Source organism: Lepidochelys kempii, chromosome 1 (assembly GCF_965140285.1).
Source record: "Lepidochelys kempii isolate rLepKem1 chromosome 1, rLepKem1.hap1, whole genome shotgun sequence".
NCBI classification, from domain to species: Eukaryota; Metazoa; Chordata; order Testudines; family Cheloniidae; genus Lepidochelys; species Lepidochelys kempii.
This window is the reverse complement of record NC_136380.1, coordinates 253,162,549-253,179,710: the sequence shown is the minus strand read 5'-3', so window position 1 is coordinate 253,179,710 and position 17,162 is coordinate 253,162,549. Positions and strand designations below refer to the sequence as shown.

Genomic DNA, 17,162 nt, shown 5'->3' with positions numbered 1-17,162 from the left:
TCAACTGTTAAGTTTTGGTACATATGCACTTTATACCCAGAACCATAATTAGACATGCATTTTAATAGTGCTTTCTAAGTTCAAAGCACCGTACAGACGTTAACTAATTAAATCTTCACTGCTCCCATGGGAGGCTGGTGAGTAAATAGTATTATCCTCATTTTACATACGGGGAAACAGACACAGGTGAAGTGACTTGATAAAGACCACAGAATGACTCAGAGGCAAAGCCAGCATTAGAATCTCATTCAGATAATCTAAATTGCCATTTGTGGAACCCAATCCCATGCAGTAATATTTTTAAAGCCTCCTGACACAATTAAGGACAAATTGTTTTCTCTCTTCACCTCATTGTGTCATTTGTGAGTTTATTCAATTAATTTTCTCTATTAAGCCCTAAGACGAGGTTTACACTTACTTATTCACAGTAACATTTTTGGTAATATCAATAACTGATGACAGCCATAATTAATAATAAGATGCATAACCGCACTGTACTCTGCTAAAAATGCTTTTATTATTATTACCATAGTTGAGAGTCAATTAAATCATTAACATTTCAATACTAAAGGATTTATATTACATTACATATGACTAAACCTGAGTGAACGCCCATTAGTTCTTAAGGATCAATGCAGCAGCCATTATTACATTATAAATACAAACTACACAAATGGAAAACTTCCTCAGCTGTGATCATTTTGGGCGCAAAACCCATTTGAATCAATTGGAATCTTTCCAAGGACTTCAATGGCCTTTGCATCAAGCTCCTGTTGCACAAGGCATGAAGGGCCTGACCAGCATCCACTAAACTCAGAGGAAAGACCCTACTGACTTTCATAGGACTTTGGATCAGACCCAATGACCTATACCTTTGCCAGAATATAATTTAGCCTTCGTGCCTCACAGTGAAAACCTTCTAGTAGTGTAGTGTATGAGGAACAGGGTACTATCCCTTTAAATAGTTTGTGAGCCATCCGATGACACTCACTGTTCTATGCTGTTGAAGCTGCCAGGATGTATAGACCATTACAGATATTTTTGTGATGCCTCTGAGACATTATCCAAAGGAAAGTCATTAATCAGCTCTCAGATGTAATTTGTAACATGCTGCACATTTAGTGCTGGTGGTACTGATAGTAATACATTTATAATTTGTTCCTAAATGAGCAGTTTACTGACAGTCCCAGTGGCAGCAGATTCCTTTTAGTTTCACTTGGCCTCTCCAGTCACTCTCTATTCCACTGCATTCCTGATTTAGGATCCCATCCTCATTGGCAAAACTCAGAGGTTTTTTGGCCTCTTTACACAACAAAAATAATAGCAAGAAACCATGCAGGCACAGTTGGGTCCCAATAACTATGGTTTCTAAAGATACACAAACATGCCAGGCCTAGCTCCATACATACTGCTGCTGCATACATTTCTTGTGATTTATACAACAGAGAACACAGTGAGCATCACAGCAGTGCTCACAAACTATTTAAAGGGATAATACAGTATTCCTATACACTATCAGTATCATGGAATGGAAAGTACTCTCACCATCCTCTTCAAATCCCAAGCAGTTGAGGCCTCTTTAGGTCTTAGAATCTGATGTCACAAGCATGCTATATCCACAAGTTTTCGCTTGTTTTTCTTTAATTTCCATTATGCTAACAGAAGGTAATTTTAAACATGCTTTTAAAATAGCAATGACTGACTGACGTACAGGGCACTTTCTGGGGAGGAGTGACTGACTGAGCTTAATGACCCTCAGTAGCAACTCAAGCTGTCTAGTCCTCTGAACCAGTCATCAATCTCTTGCAAATACCTTGCACAATAATCATTTTTGCTTGATTAGTCACATAAATATGGAGCTATACGTTGTGTCCTGAAGGACCTGACTGTACAAACTCATAGTCTAGAGCTATTATTCAACACAATTGTAATACATAGCTCCTGAACAGCCAACTACCCAAGACCTTAGTGAGTTTCTTTTGGATTTCGTTAAGATCTGCATTTTTGCATTCAAATAGCTGGATGCATATATGGATTTTTATTGCCCTATTTTTTGTGTCGCATCAGCTTGTTAACAAAAGATAGAATTTGAAGTTGCACATCAGTAGGCTAGTTCCTAATAACAAATGGCAGTATTTTGCCACTGGCTGTTTAGAGAGATTCAGTATCTTAACAGAAGATAGAGAGTATCTTATCACTTCTTCAGCCACAAATTTAATTACATTGATAATGTCAGAAGGAGTAGGAATTAATAATTAATTAAACCTGACTAAGGATTCAGGTCTTTTTAGCCTGCGTATTTTGTTTCAAGATCATTTATGCTTCAGTAAGAAGGTAATTATTTTCTTTAACATCAATATTTTTTGTCCTTACTGACACAAATAGCCCAAATTAAAGTGGCACTGCCAGTCCTGGACACTATGATTGTCAAAACAGGGCACAATCAGAGTGCCTGCAAAATTGTGAGTGTACCCAGCAAATATAAAAAGAAGAAAGATGGGTTTGTGGAGAAAGAAGAGGACTGAGAGTCAGGCGTCTTGGAGTTTATTCACAATTCTGCCACAAGCTTCCCCTGTTTGACTTCGGTTAAGACTCTCTCCTTGTGAAATTCGCCCATCCTAAGAAAAAGACAGTGTAGTTGAACTTTGCCTAAGTGACTAAGCCAAGTTCAGGGTAGAATTCACCCCCTGAACTCATGTGACAGAGAACAGTTCTGTAGCCTGAAGCCACTCTCCCACATAAACATATGAGTTTGAGCTACTGGATTCACACAAGCACAGAGCCAAAAGCCCATCCATAAATCTACCCAATGTCCCCCTCCAAGCTGGCTTATTAAGGCTGATTCAGAAGGGTAAGGCAGTGTGAAGGACCTTGTGCAGGGGCCGCTTTGCCTCATTAACCTCATCCGCAAAATGAGGACGATAATAATGATCTACCACACAGTGGTGGTCTGATTCTCAATTCATTAACATGTCTAATCCCATTTGATTTCCTTAAATAGAACGCACTACACAAGCTCAACGTAGCTTCAGTAATACAGGAAAAAACTTGCATTTGCCCATGCAGTAATTGCAGTCATTTTCCCTTTTCTGGTATTTACACATAAGGGTCTGATCCAAAGCCCATTGGAGTCCCATTAACTTCAGTGCGTTTTGGATCAGGCCCATAAATACCAAGTTCTATGTACAAACTTGTGTGCATGTTTGCAAACGTGGGGTCGTGTGGCCATAAGAGGGCTGCATACAGAACATGTGTTGTGTTGTGCTCTCTAATGTGCCTACATTTCCGCTCTCAAAACTGAGTGTTCAACAGCCACCTCCAAAATGTGGAGCAAAGTCACAAATTGTATGCAGGTCATTTTTCAAATTCCACTACATTTACGGAAAGGCAGGTATGATGGAATATACTCCTGTATTCACACCCTGCACACTGTAGTAATAACGTTTGTACAATAAACTCATAATTTGCTAGTCAATATTGTCCCGATAAAATATGTGTGGCAATATTGTATGTGAAGTTATAAGATTCCCTTGTATGATGTTATTAACACATGTTCCAAACCCAACAGCCCTGCCCAGGCAGAAGTCAGGATTATCCTAAACAAAGGAAAAAAATGTGTGTTTGCCTTAATTTGCATTTAAGCAGTAAACAGAGTCATCAAGCAGGGAGGGAAAACAAAGGAAGTTCAAACAGGTGAAAAAAAACCAGCAGGGAATGTCCCTCTACACTGATTCTTTGTCTCCTGGTTCTCAGCTGGAAATGTTTTTCAAGAGGAGGACAAAACTATATAAAAGAGGGACAAACACCTCAAGGCTCCCCTCTCACTCTCTCTCTGCCCACCTCATTCTCCACACCCGGGAAGACAAAAGGAAACAACCATTTGACTCTCGTGGGAGGGATCCTGACCTGAGAGTTTGGTCAGTGAAATGCTGGAGCATGGGGTGAGAATGTTTGCTTTGTAACTAAGATAGTTTCTTAAACAGATCCTAGTAAATGTTTTCATTTTTATTTTTCTTGTAACCATTTCTAACTTTTATGCTTCATAGCTTTTAAGTGAGTATAAAGTAATCTCTTTGTAATTAATAAACTTGCTTTACTGTTTTATCTAATCCAGTGTGTTTAAATTGAAGCGTCCAAGTAACTAATTAAGATAATAAAATGGCATATTATTCCCTTAAAGAAATAATAGACTTAATATATTTGTACAGTACAAGAGAGGGCTGGGCAGTACAGGATATACATTTTTAGGAAGGATCCACAACTGGGGGTGTGTTGGGGGTTACCCTGCAGCATAGCCAAGACTGGTGAGAGCCAGTGTGTAGCTGTCAGGCTGCAGTTACACACAGATACTCTGGGTGTAGCTCGCCTGCTGGAAGGCTGTTTGTGAGCAGCCCAGCTGGGAACTGCTACAGCAAGGCATTGTAAAGCACCACAAGGTTGCAGGGCAGGGGTGACACGGCCCTTCACTAGTCTGAATTATAATCCTGGTATGTCACAGAGAGTCAAACTATAGTTAGATTCTTGGCATAATTTTTGCTAGATTCCCAGTAAAACCTACATCATTTTCCACAAGCCACAGGAAAGGAACAGGGGATAGAGGGTGGGGCAGAAAGAAAGTATGGTGCACAGCTCTATTTACGCAGCAGATACAATAAAAACTGTGTGTCTGGTTTGTTCTTGCACTGGTGGATTTTAAAAACCCAAGACCATCACATTAGAGAAGGACAATCCCCTCCTTCCCCTACTTGATTTGACATTGTCAAAAGTCACTCCCTCATTGGCTGCTTGAGTATTTTGATGATGTTCCACCCTTATGCACAGCTGGCACCTCATTAGCGCCAAAAAATAAATACAAAAAAAAATCTACTCCTAGTCAGCTAAATGGTTGGAGAGAAAAAAGTTAGGGGCTGGGGACGATAACAGAGGCAGTGTTCAAAGTTGAGGAAAAGAGAGGCAGGGGCCAGAAGGAAAAAGTGACCTTTTTAACCTGTCCCCTGCCACAAAGCTGCCTATTCAACAACAGTCTGTGGCCTTCTTGCCTCTTTTAACGCACCATCTACTGCAATCACTACAGCCTAGCCCTCAGCTGTGTAGGTCAGTATAGCTCCATTGAAATCAGTGGGACTACTCCCATGCTTAGAGTTAAGCATTTGCTTAAGTTCTTTGTTGGGCACTAGCAGGGTATTTGTGTGTGTCTGATGTAACTTGGCCTTGCTCCTCATAATACACCAATAGCCTATTCGTGCAAACCCTGTTGTGGTTTATTAGGATGTTATTTACCCTTGAGAATGCCACCTGTAATACTCATATGCATTAACGCACAGACACACATCTATATGTACAAACCATTTATCTTTTACACACAGTGTGGTGACACGTGTCAAAGGCAGGTGCTTGATAAGGCCTCTCCATCCTGCATTTGGGTTCTCACATAGGTAGCAAGCCATTTGTAAAATGGAAATATACATGGGAAAGGTCTGATGCGAGCATCCAAAAATATGGAATAAAACGATCTTATTAGGGTGCCCACGTTTGAAACATGGGATGGGGAAGGGTTTTTTGTTCCTTGGCTATAAATATGTGCACTGCAGAGAATGTTTAAAAGTGTCTGTTAGAGTGTATGAAAGTGTGCATGGGGTGCCTTTTTTAGGTCCAAAGCGATGAAAATAAAATTATGCTCTGCTTATATAAGTGACTCAGAACAGTAAATTCTTAGTTATGATTTTATAGAGTGATGTCACTGGCAACGCAATCCAGCAAAGCAGCAATTGTAGAACGAACTAATATTGCGTCTCACCTTCACCGCAGGGACCTTCATTCAATTTACATAAAGTAAGATGTTATACTTTGGAAATGTTCCACGGCTTTATCTTTCAATGTACCAGTCGAATGAAACATTTCTTTTCTCCCTCACCGGTGCTGATTATGAATATTTAATGTATCAAAATGAGCTGAAAGCTAACACTGTGCATCTGTTCTCTAGCATTCCATCCATCTACTGACATCAAGGCTTCAGTCCCAAAATATGACATTTAACCATATTGCTATGTAAATAGCCAACTGATGTTTCACAAGTAAAATATATGCATGGCAAAAGCCAAGCATGACTTGAATAGATGAAAAAGTCTTCTCCCAGATATAGAACTCAATTCTTGTTTCAGCAACTGATGTCAATTCCCCATGGCAGCCTGTGTATTTGTCTTTTATCATCTAATTGAATTAACACCCATTTCCTTTTACTTATCCCCAGATGCTTGTCCAAAATGATCTAAAGGTGGCATTCCGCATTTACAAGAAGGAGGAGATATATCTACAATAGGGTATCAATTTGCTAGTTAACTTCAGAGTCCTTGCCAATCTGCTGTGTGACTGTGCATTCCCTTAATGTAATTTTGGCTGCAGTAATACTGTATTTCTTTAAATGCATCCCAAAACTTGAACATAATATTTTGATTTGCTGTGATGGACTTTAGTACTTTCCAGTCTGAATGCTGCTCAGAGGTGATTTAAAATTTGAAGGAAAGTAACACCCCTCTATGTGTATTTCTAGTGCCTGGAAAAACCCATGAGCGTCAGAGCATTGTAAATTCCAACTCTTTGGTTTGGCTATAATAATCTGACTATGGAGAGGGGGTCTGGGAGCCTTTTCAGCATCAGAATTAAACTTTGCAACATTTTCTAGTGCAACAGTATGTCATGAACTGTGAAAAAGAAAGGCAAAGTAACTGCTGTAATGAACACCCATTAGTCTTTAGCGTTGTCATGTGTCAGATGGGAGATCCTGATTAGATTCTCTGGGTGAAAGGCTGGCCCCATTGAAGTTTTGCCACTGATTCAAGTGGGTGAGGATTTCACCCTCCATTCCTGTCTCCCTCTCACTATGATCTGAATAGACAAGTTGGGAAATTAAGGTTGCAACTTGACAGTCCCCCAATTAAAACATGGTCCTTCCTTGGAGTATACATGAGACTATCTTGTTTTAACAATGCCACTAAACTCCACTACTACCCTATTCTGTCCAACACTGTACCATAATTTGGTGACACAGATAAAACATGATTAGATCCCATCCCAGTATGGGACAGAACTGTGTTTTAAGCATGTTGGGGACAACAGTACTCTAACCAGGTGCCCTCCTGGTTGCTATTGTAGTATAGATGAACCTTTCATTTCAGTCAGCATTTGCAGAGGAACCATGTTTGAAAATCTTGCTAAATCGGGTTCACACATAGTAGGGATGGGCTAAAACTAGGTTGAAACAGATTTTTCATCTCACTTTTCTAGTTCACTAGGAATCTAGATCTGAAACTCACAAAGAAAAATGGTTCTAACATGGTCCACGTTGACCCTGGAAACCTTGGTAGAACCTGTTTCAGTGGGAACAGCATTTAAAATGACTGTCAGTTAAGTAACATGGAGTAACAGCTTCTGGCACCCCACTCTGGTTACTTCCCACCTCTTCGGTAGAACAGGCTGCTGGAAAGATGGGGATGGATAAATATGGAAAACAAGGTAATTGTTGTGTATTCCTCAAAGAAAATGATTCAGCAGTTTTAAAATGAAATCAATGAAAACAGACATCCTTCTGGATGCAGTCCACCCCAGACTGATACCACCTATTTCCATATGACAGTACTGCCAAATACACAGCAGCTTCTGCAGCCATGTAGTTTGTGGGGTCACTGACAACAACATTTTAGCTTGATTGTGTCCGCAGTGTTTACAAAGGAGAGGTCATATATTTAGCGCTTCACGTTTACTGTAGAGATATTGAGTCAGACACAGCTGGCTATATTACTGAGACAACTGATGTTTGAAAGAGCTAAGAAGTCTATCAATTAATCTGAAAGGTCAGCTCTCAGCCCCTGGGGTTGCACATTAGTTGTGACACATCTATGGAAAAAAAAAGGGAATTGGGGAATCAGACATTGTGGACAAAACTGCAATTTTAACCTTTAATGTTTTTAATCTTTAATACCAAAATTCAGTTAGATAACTGCAAATTGCAAGTCTCAGTAGATAGTTTTTGAATGTCTTTCTTCCCTTGTTTTCTTAATAGGGCCTATTAGGACACATTACAGACCATTAGGGATAGGTAGTTTGTAGCTAGACTCTCTGGAGCTAGAGAGGATTGTTTTTCCTTGTTGCATGAGACTTATGAATTGGCAGCATAGAGTTAAAGCATCTGTCTAGCAAAACTACAGAAGATTGAAGATGTATTGACAAATGCAATTCATTTCCCGGATACCATGGAGAACATTGCCAGAAACAAACCAGGAGAGGTTATAGTATGAACAGTTAAGAGATCTGAGCTGGGAGATGGGCTTGGGATGCAACCATTTGGCTGGCGGTACTGGAGCACTTATTACAGAGCAGAGAGGAGGATGTGACAAACACCTGTCTTCATGTCAGCAATTGGCAGCTTTTGTGTTTAGGACATTTGCAATAGTCCCAAAGGTAAATCAACCCAAGAACGGCCATACTGAGTCAGACCAATGGTCCATCTAGCCCAGTAGCCTGTCTTCCGACAGTGGCCAATGCCAGTTGCTTTAGAGGGAATGAACAGAACAGGGCAATTATCAAGTGATCCATCCCCTATCATCCAGTACCAGCATCTGGCAGTCAGAGGTTTAGGGACACCTAGAGCACAGGGTTGCGTTGCTGACTATCTTGGCTAATAGCCATTGATGGACCTATCATCCATGAACTTATCTAGGTTTTTTTTTAACTCTGTTAATGTCTTGGCCTTCACAACATCCTCTGGCAAGGAGTTCCACAGGCTGACTGTGAATTGTGTGAAGTACTTCCTTTTGTTTGTTTTAAGCCTGCTGCCTATTAATTTCATTGGGTGATTCCTGGTTCTTGTGTTATGTGAAGGGTAAATAACACTTCCTTATTCACTTTCTCCACACCATTCATGATTTTATAGACCTGTATCAGATCCTCTCTTAGTCGTCTCTTTCCCAAGATGAACAGTTCCAGCCTTTTTAATCCCTCCTCACATGGAAACTATTCCACACCCATAATCATTTTTGTTGCCCTTCTCTGTATCTTTTCCAATTCTAATATATCTGTTTTGAGAAGGGACAACCAGAACTACACGCAATATTCAAGGTGTGGGCATACCATGGACTTATATAGTGGCATTATGATATTTACAGTCTTATTATCTATCGCTTTCCTAAGGGTTCCTAACATTGTTAGCCTTTTTGACAGCCACTGTGCATTGAGCAGATGTTTTCAGAGAATTATCCACAATGACTCCAAGATCTCTTTCTTGATTGGTAACAGCTAATTTAGACCCTATCATTTTCTATGTATAGTTGTGATTGGACTGATAGAGGAGAAAGCCCAGAGATCGGGCTGCAGATAAAGAGATGTTACAGAGGGCACTGAAAGAGATGCCTGTTGGACTTGTAGCACTGGAAGGAGTTTGCTTTTTATTTCAATATACGGACTATGTGAGACTCAGCCGGAGGGCTGAGTCGCTGAAGACTCACTGCTAGGCAGAGAGAAAGCACTGGCACATGTGCTCTGCCAAGGGGAGGTGTGTGCAAGAGGTGTGTGCAAGAGGTGTGTGCCATTACACACACACCCCCCAGTGATTTCCCTAACTTCTAAAATGAGCTCTTATTTGTAATCTGTAATTAATAATAAAGTACTTTCACGAATGTTATGCTTATGCTAAGGTTAACATAGTATTTCATTGCCAGCCAGCTGTATTCTACTACTTGCAAGCATGACAGTAAGTAATATATTTGCATAAGGAGTCATCCTTGGAGTAAATCAATTAATTATTCCTTCATTGGTGGACATCTGCTACATCAGCATAGGATAATTAGATGTACTGCTATCATTTACCTGATGGTCTGTAGCGATAGGATTAAGCGACCAGCGTTTGGCATAGTATGCTGTCTGTTTTTATGAGCTCCCCATTCTTGCCCCTTGTTGAATTTTTATATGTTCTCTATCAACAATAGCTATTATGAGCTGCTTTCACCAAGTTACTGTTATTTGCAAGAGCACATCTGCATGTAAAAACAGGAGTAAGAGGTTGTCCTGTGTCTTATGGGCACACGTTGTGATTCTACTTACTAGCACTGTTGGTAAAAAGCAGGGCATATAAAAGCTTACACACAACAAATTCATGTGCACATTTACAACAATTTGTCTTTGAACCTATTGATGCGCAGCACCTAATTTCTTGGTTTTTAGCACACAGAGGAACTTCTGTAATCTTCTGCATTGCACAGTACCCATCTCTGGGCTTTTATAATAAGATTTGACACACAGTTACCCATGGGGTGGAATATGGCAGCCAGCATGTGCACAGCACGCCATAGCCAAGTGAGGAGAGGAAAAATTTTGGCTGAGGGCATGGACACAACTCCATCCTCTCACCAAAAGTACCAAGAGATCTTTCAAATATCACAAGCACTTTGTGGGGCGGGGGGTTTCAGATTCCAAACCCTGCTTTTTAAGATCCCAAACTCATCACACACAGTAAACTACATAGGGTAACCAATGCATCTACCTCAGAAGTATGATGAGCTGAGTTGACATCGCTGGGATTTGAACCCGTAGTTCCACGGCAACTCGGTATTACTAGAAATGAAGCTTCGATCACTAAGCTATCATCCATCCAGCAACAGGTATGAGTGCCCATGGAGTCACCTTATGGTGGGTGGGCCAGAGAAGAACAGAAAATTATCAACTCAGATGGAAGTGACTATGGCTGGTCTGGGTTGACATACACTGATCCTATGCAGAGAGCCAGATCCAGGGGTGATGATGTAGCACCTGTAGAAAGGGAACACTTGAGGTCTGAGGTAAGCGAGGCTGCATAATCACGGTATGGTCTCAAAGGCATCAGCTTGCTTTCTTTGGGCCATTGAGCAGGATGTGATAAAAAGAACAACAAAAAAGAAAAGAAATTGCTCATCTCTAACAGTAGTCCAACAAAATGTCAGGACACAAAGCAGTGTGGGGTCCACGTTGGGACCGCTGCATAGCTTCATCAGCTTTGGGGATGAAGCTATGGTTGGGCACTCAGCTCAGGCCTCACCAAAACATAACCTCCTAGCAGTCCAGCTCTTTAATGGATGGACTCATCTTTTGAAAACAACAAAAATCACTGAAGGTTTGACCCATGGTTAACTAGACACATGATTCTCAAATGAAAGTTGGGAGATTTAAGGTTAGAAATTGAAGCATAGAAATGTCCAGGACCTGATCCTGCAGCCTCTACGTAGACCAGTGCTTTTCTCTGTAGGTGAGGAGTACAGAATAAATGCCGATAGCGGGAGGAGATTATATGCAGGCCAAACTCCCTTAGAATTCAGTATGAATTTTTGCCTACACAAAAGTGCAAGATCATAGGCCCTATCTTGCATTTTCCCCTCAATTAACACTTTGTCCATTTTAGCTATTAATTGCTCACAATTTGGTACTGTTTTTCAACTGGGCTGAACAGATCAGTGTCACCCACTGATGTGCTCAAGCCCAAATATGTTGTTGGCTCATTTTGAACTTTCAGTGACTTGAGCTCAATGGGCTGATCCACAATTAACTGTTATTTTTAGAGCACTGGGGCTGGACAAAGTCATGTAATTACAAGACACTGTGGCATGTAGCATTTTTCTAAGAATATGCTTTGCAAATATTTGTTTACCCATGTTTTTAAAAGTCCTGGGGTTTGAAATACAAAGAACAAGCTACAAAGTGAGTTTATGCCACATTCATGCAAGGCTCTTAGTCCTTGTTCAGTTACGCCTATGTTTCCACCCCCACCCAGACACACTCATAGTGCAGCAACTTACTCCTGGGGGTATTCTGCACCAAAAAATTAAATTCTGCACACAATATTTTAAAATCCTGCATATTTTATTTGTCAAAGTAACACCTAATCATGCCAGTTGCAATTATTTTGGTAATTTGTTTCAAAATACCAGTTAGCAACTATATCTGTAATACAGACACACACAAAAAATTCTCCCAGGAGTAGAGAGTTAAACTCCTATGACAACTCAGTTCCTGTTTCTCTGCCCTTTTGCCCCCCACCACCAGAGCCCAGCTGGTGGGCCAGACACACACACCCTACATCTCAGAGCCCAGCCATGGGGCCCCACAGACAGACACTTGCACTCACTACCTCCCAGAGCCCTACTGTGAGCCCCGCAGCCCAGATACTTGCATCCCCTTATCACCCAGAGCCCAGGGATCCTGAGGGAGAAATAGCCTCATGCTGGGTTCCAGGCTTGTGTGGAGTTTCTTGCACACCACCTCCTTCCTTCAGGACGTGCCAGGAACTGCAGCTACCCGGAACCTCCAGCTCCATTTCCCTCCCCCCGAACAATGTCTTCTATTTATGAGCTGCGCTCTGCTGGGTCCAGCAGCCTCTAGTGGTGACCAGCAGCACAGCAGCCCATTTTGGGGGCGGGGGGGGAGAGGAAATTCTGCGCAGAACAATAATTTCTGCACAAATTCGGCATTGCGCAGTGGTGCAGAATTCCCCCAGGAGTATGCAATATCACTAGTCATCTGACGCTGGACCCTTTCCCTCTTCCCTTTGGAGCCATGTGACAGAATGAGTCTTTTCTGTTTTGTCAATTCATCAAAAGTTTGACTATACTGCCTTAATGTGGTACTCGTGAATGTGAAAGTCCTTCACTGAAAGCCCCCCAAAAATGAAGTCCTCTGTCCACAGAATACGTACAGCACAGGGAGGGCAAACTTCCCACATATAGCCCTCCTATTACACTTCAAACCTGACACCGAGGGACCATGTGTCGGGGCAAGAAGCCTGTTCCTATCTGTGGGATTGCGCAGTGGGACCAGTACAAGGCTGTGCACCCACTTAAGTAAGGCAAGGACTTTGAGCTGGCCCCTCTACTGAGCGGTGAATTTCATTCTATCTATATCCATTCAATCTTTTACTTCTCTTATGAAGCTATTAACAAAGGATGTCAATTACAGCCCACTACAGTGGCGATCTTTTGTGATGAGGGCACCTATCCACTGAGCACTGGACTGAAACCTCTAAACTCAGTTTGCGTAGGCCACTGGACATCCATTAGACAACAACAAAGTTTGGTCCCCTCTGGAGTTGAACCAGCAAGATAAACTATTTTTACAATCATTTATTGAACTGAAAGATTCAACAGAAAACACAGCATCTGCTAGCAACTCCATAAAAGAAGAAAAGAGCAGACCAAATACACTGGTATATGTTTGAATAGCAGATACTACAGGCCAGACCCTCACCTGGTGTAAATCAATGCATCTCCATCGGGCTTTTTAAATACAACCTCTGTGCCAAACATATAACAAGAAAACTTTCTTGAGAATGGCATGATTGTATTAGCTACGGGAATATCACTCTCATGGATTATGATGCTATCTAAACCCAATAGTAAAGTTATCGCTCTTATTACCAGAGGGCTCAATCCTGCTTGCTTCTGTTTCCATTGGCGACAGCATTCACACCAACTCTGAGAGCAGTACCAGGTACAATATTAGCTAACAGAGGCTGGAAAATTCTGAAAGCTGCACTTTAGCATTCTGTAGGTGAAGGCAGCAAACTAGCCAGTGGGTTTCTCTGATTATTAGAACATGCAGTTGTAATAAAAACATTAGTTGGACAAACTAAATATTTAAAGTTGCATACACTGAAAGAATTACAACCGTATCTAGCCAAAGCCAGACTGCTGCAGGGGCTCTTTCAGTGGTTTAGTCTGGTGTTCGAATTGAGTAGATTCCCTGGAGCTACAAGAACCTATAGCCCTTCATCTTACAAAGGTAGCTAAACTGAATACCAAACAGATTACTGTGGTTTTGTGTGCACGTGTGTGTCATTTTCTGGCTGAGCCCTTAACACCTGCAATCCTTTATGATATACCTGGACAGTAGTAAACATCCAATGGTATTTTTCATAAGAGAACAAGGTTTGTTCTGCTGTCCTTGGCCAAAACTTTCTATTCCCCCAGTTATCATGACTTCTGAGTTGTATGTCAAGTATCAGAGGGGTAGCTGTAAAAGTGGCAAAGGGTCCTGTGGCACCTTATAGACGAACAGAAGTATTGGAGCATGAGCTTTTGTGGGTGAATACCCACTTGTGAGTCACTGATCAGCAGAGGACTGGAGAGAAAGGATAAGAGTACGCTCATACTCCCCTGACAACGGTTGGGGGACCTCCTGGGGGATTCTGACCCACAGCTTGAGAACCGCTGCTCCAAACCATGATCTGCCTTCCTATCCTGCTACCTTCTAGGCAGTAGAGAGTATGTTTTTCCTTCTTATGGATACGAATGTAACTGTGACTTAAGGGGAGGGGGGGAGAGAGGGGTGCGTGTGTCAAAGAAATAAAATAAAATATTTCAGTGGAGACCCCCAAATCAGCTTGTTGTTAATATCTCCCCCTTCACCCACTGTCTCTTGCCGTTATCATTTCCCTGAAATATATACATCTGCATGCTAACAGTAAAGTGTCTACTGGAATACTCTTGAACCACGTGCCGCACATAAAATCCAGTCCAAAAAGCAGTGGAATATTCTGCCTTTTTTACATGCTAAGAACAGAAGAGGCCAAAGTACTGATGGAAATTTTTTGCCTGTGAAAAACGTCATCGGCTTAGTTCAACACTGGCTGCAAGAAATGCTGAACTCATTCAAACGTTCACTTTTCGGGCTCCCTCCACAAGAGAGATTGGGAAGGAATTCTAATGCTTGACAGAATTCTTGATCAAGACGTAGAAAGGAAGAGGGGGAGCTGCCAGCTGGGTTCACTGCTTGCAAAAGGTTAGAAAACCTGTAGTTCACCAAATTTGCAAGGCATCAGATTAACACGCTATGAGGTATTCCTCTGTTCTTTTCTTACGGGATGACCTCTGGCAATGGGACCATTAAATGGCAAGAAGATTTCAATTGCTGCACAGCAGACCCCAGACACAATAGACAAAACTTTCTTCTCCCCACTGGCCCTTTTGTAAAAGCTTTTCAAGAGTTTATTATTTTTCCTTTGCAGCATCTTTGTTCTTATGGAGCATGCACTTTCCATTTAGCAACATTGATTGTACATCACTTGTATCAAGCATTATTACAAAAGTTGGTAAATTCGTGTTCTCCGCCACATGTAGAATTGAGATTTAATTAGGAAACTAATGTACGCTAATAAATACAAGATTATTGGATGCCTGCACTTTACTCCTTTGCATAATAGATATTGTATCTTTAGATTGTTGAGAATACTTTATAAATGTGTTAAAATCACTTGGCACTTATTTCGTGTACTGTATACCGATTCTTTTCGTAATCAACAAGTATTTGAAACATTTACTGCCTTGTTAAATCTAATGAGTTAACCTCACTTTCCTTAATAGCTAGCTCTCTTTTACAAAATGTATTAACTGGGGTATAAATATAAAATAGGCAGCTATTAAACCTTAATAAATACTGTATGCTTAAAAGTCAGCTGCCATTTTCTCGCAGTGGCTGCACTTCCTCTCAGTTGCCAACAGGAAGTGCTGTGCTTGAATAAGCCAATTCAGCACGCACATGGGGACTAAGTGAGAAGTAGCAGAAATTGGAGACCTGAAATTGAGATGCTTTTTCGCTCTGGGTGTCACAGTGAGAAGAACTCTGGATATCCTTACTCACACTGAGTAGTCCCTTCCCTCACAAGTAGACTCAATGATTTCAGTGGGACTAATCATGGCATGACGTAGCATTCAGTGTAAAGATATCATGATCTGCTGCTCTGTAAAATATTCAGTTTGTTTGGACTGCATACCTGCAACCAGCTGTGACTGAAAAGCCATCTGGGCTAGCTGGAAGTCCATCCACATTAGAACTCTAAAACAAAAGTGTCTTACAGCAGTGCCATTGTAACCCACTGTCACCTGATCTACAGAGGACAAAACCCTGCTATAGCTTCCAGCTAGGAGACATAGTCCTTTAGCTCAAGCTGTGCAGGTCCCAGGGTCCACCCCTTCCCCTCCCTGCAAGATGAACACGATTATGCTGTGGGGAAGAAAAACCCAAAACTCTGCAAGTAAATACAGGCTGTGTTTGTTGGATGGGCTGCGAAGTGGATACACTCACCTGGATGGGACTGTACAGTTCCTGGAGCGGGCTTCTTGACCCCTTCCGACAACAGATGTCCATTCCAAATGGATTCCTACGTATTACTACAAGGTAAAATGGAAATTAATACAGGTTAGCAAAGGCTGAATTAAAACAAACAGACAAGAAAACAGAATACATATATGGAGGAGAGGGATTTCCAGAAATACCAGGGAATTCCAGAAATGATTCTGTGTTTCTTAAAACATCCATTTCACCTGCCCTAGCAAAGATCTAAGAGCAGAGTGCAGCTGGAATATTCTGGGCTTGGATCCACGAAAACGGGGTTCATCCCTTTCCCTCCCCATCAAATAAAAGCGTCTGCCAACATTTCTCTGGGTGCCTAAAGTTAGGTTCTTAAACCCATATTTGGGCCCCTAAACTATTAGTCAAATAGAAGAAATAGTGTATGCCTTCACTATTCTACTTTCATTTATATTTATAATACAGGAGCAGAGGGGAAGAGAATGTTTCAATGTATCCAAGTGATCAGACTTTGATTAACCAGCGTTTGAGACACAGATTCTTTGTTCCAAAACCTTCATTCGCACTGGACAGAAAAAAAGTGCAGTGTGCTGTTCTTTAATTTATTACTTAATTTTTCATTTCCATTAATTATGGTTAACAGTAAAACACTTACAAGTCGCCCTGCCTGGTTCACTTAACAGGCGGATCTTAACACAGCAACGCCTTATAGGAAGCAGCAACAGTCATAAAGCTTACAAAAATTATTCACACATCATACAAGATTTGATTCCCAGATGCATACAAACAACCACAAAAAACTTTGCTCCCAAGCAACTGCTAAATGCCAGTGGGGCTTCAGCCACTGAAACCATTAAATCTTTATTTTGTGAGTCCCAATATTATTTAATTGATTTATTTTTCCAATAAAGTCTTTAAACCGAGGCTGAGGAATTAGCACAGCAACGTGGCATCTTAAACACAGGGCTTAACTCCCTGTTTGTCAGTTTCAGTAACAGGACATGCTCATGCTGAGTGGGATTATATACACACCTGTTTATGCGCACCTTGGACATACC

General features: G+C 41.3%; 1 protein-coding gene across 2 annotated transcripts in view; it reads right to left on the bottom strand.

Moving 5' to 3' along the window:
* The window catches only part of CHST11 (carbohydrate sulfotransferase 11), a 231,220-nt gene that overhangs the window by 101,924 nt on the left and 112,134 nt on the right, over nt 1-17,162 (bottom strand). For both annotated transcript variants that reach the window (XM_073324017.2, XM_073324007.2), the window contains exon 2: nt 16,099-16,184. In XM_073324017.2, the coding sequence (XP_073180118.1) occupies nt 16,099-16,184 (86 nt within the window). The remainder of the gene's footprint in view (nt 1-16,098; nt 16,185-17,162) is intronic.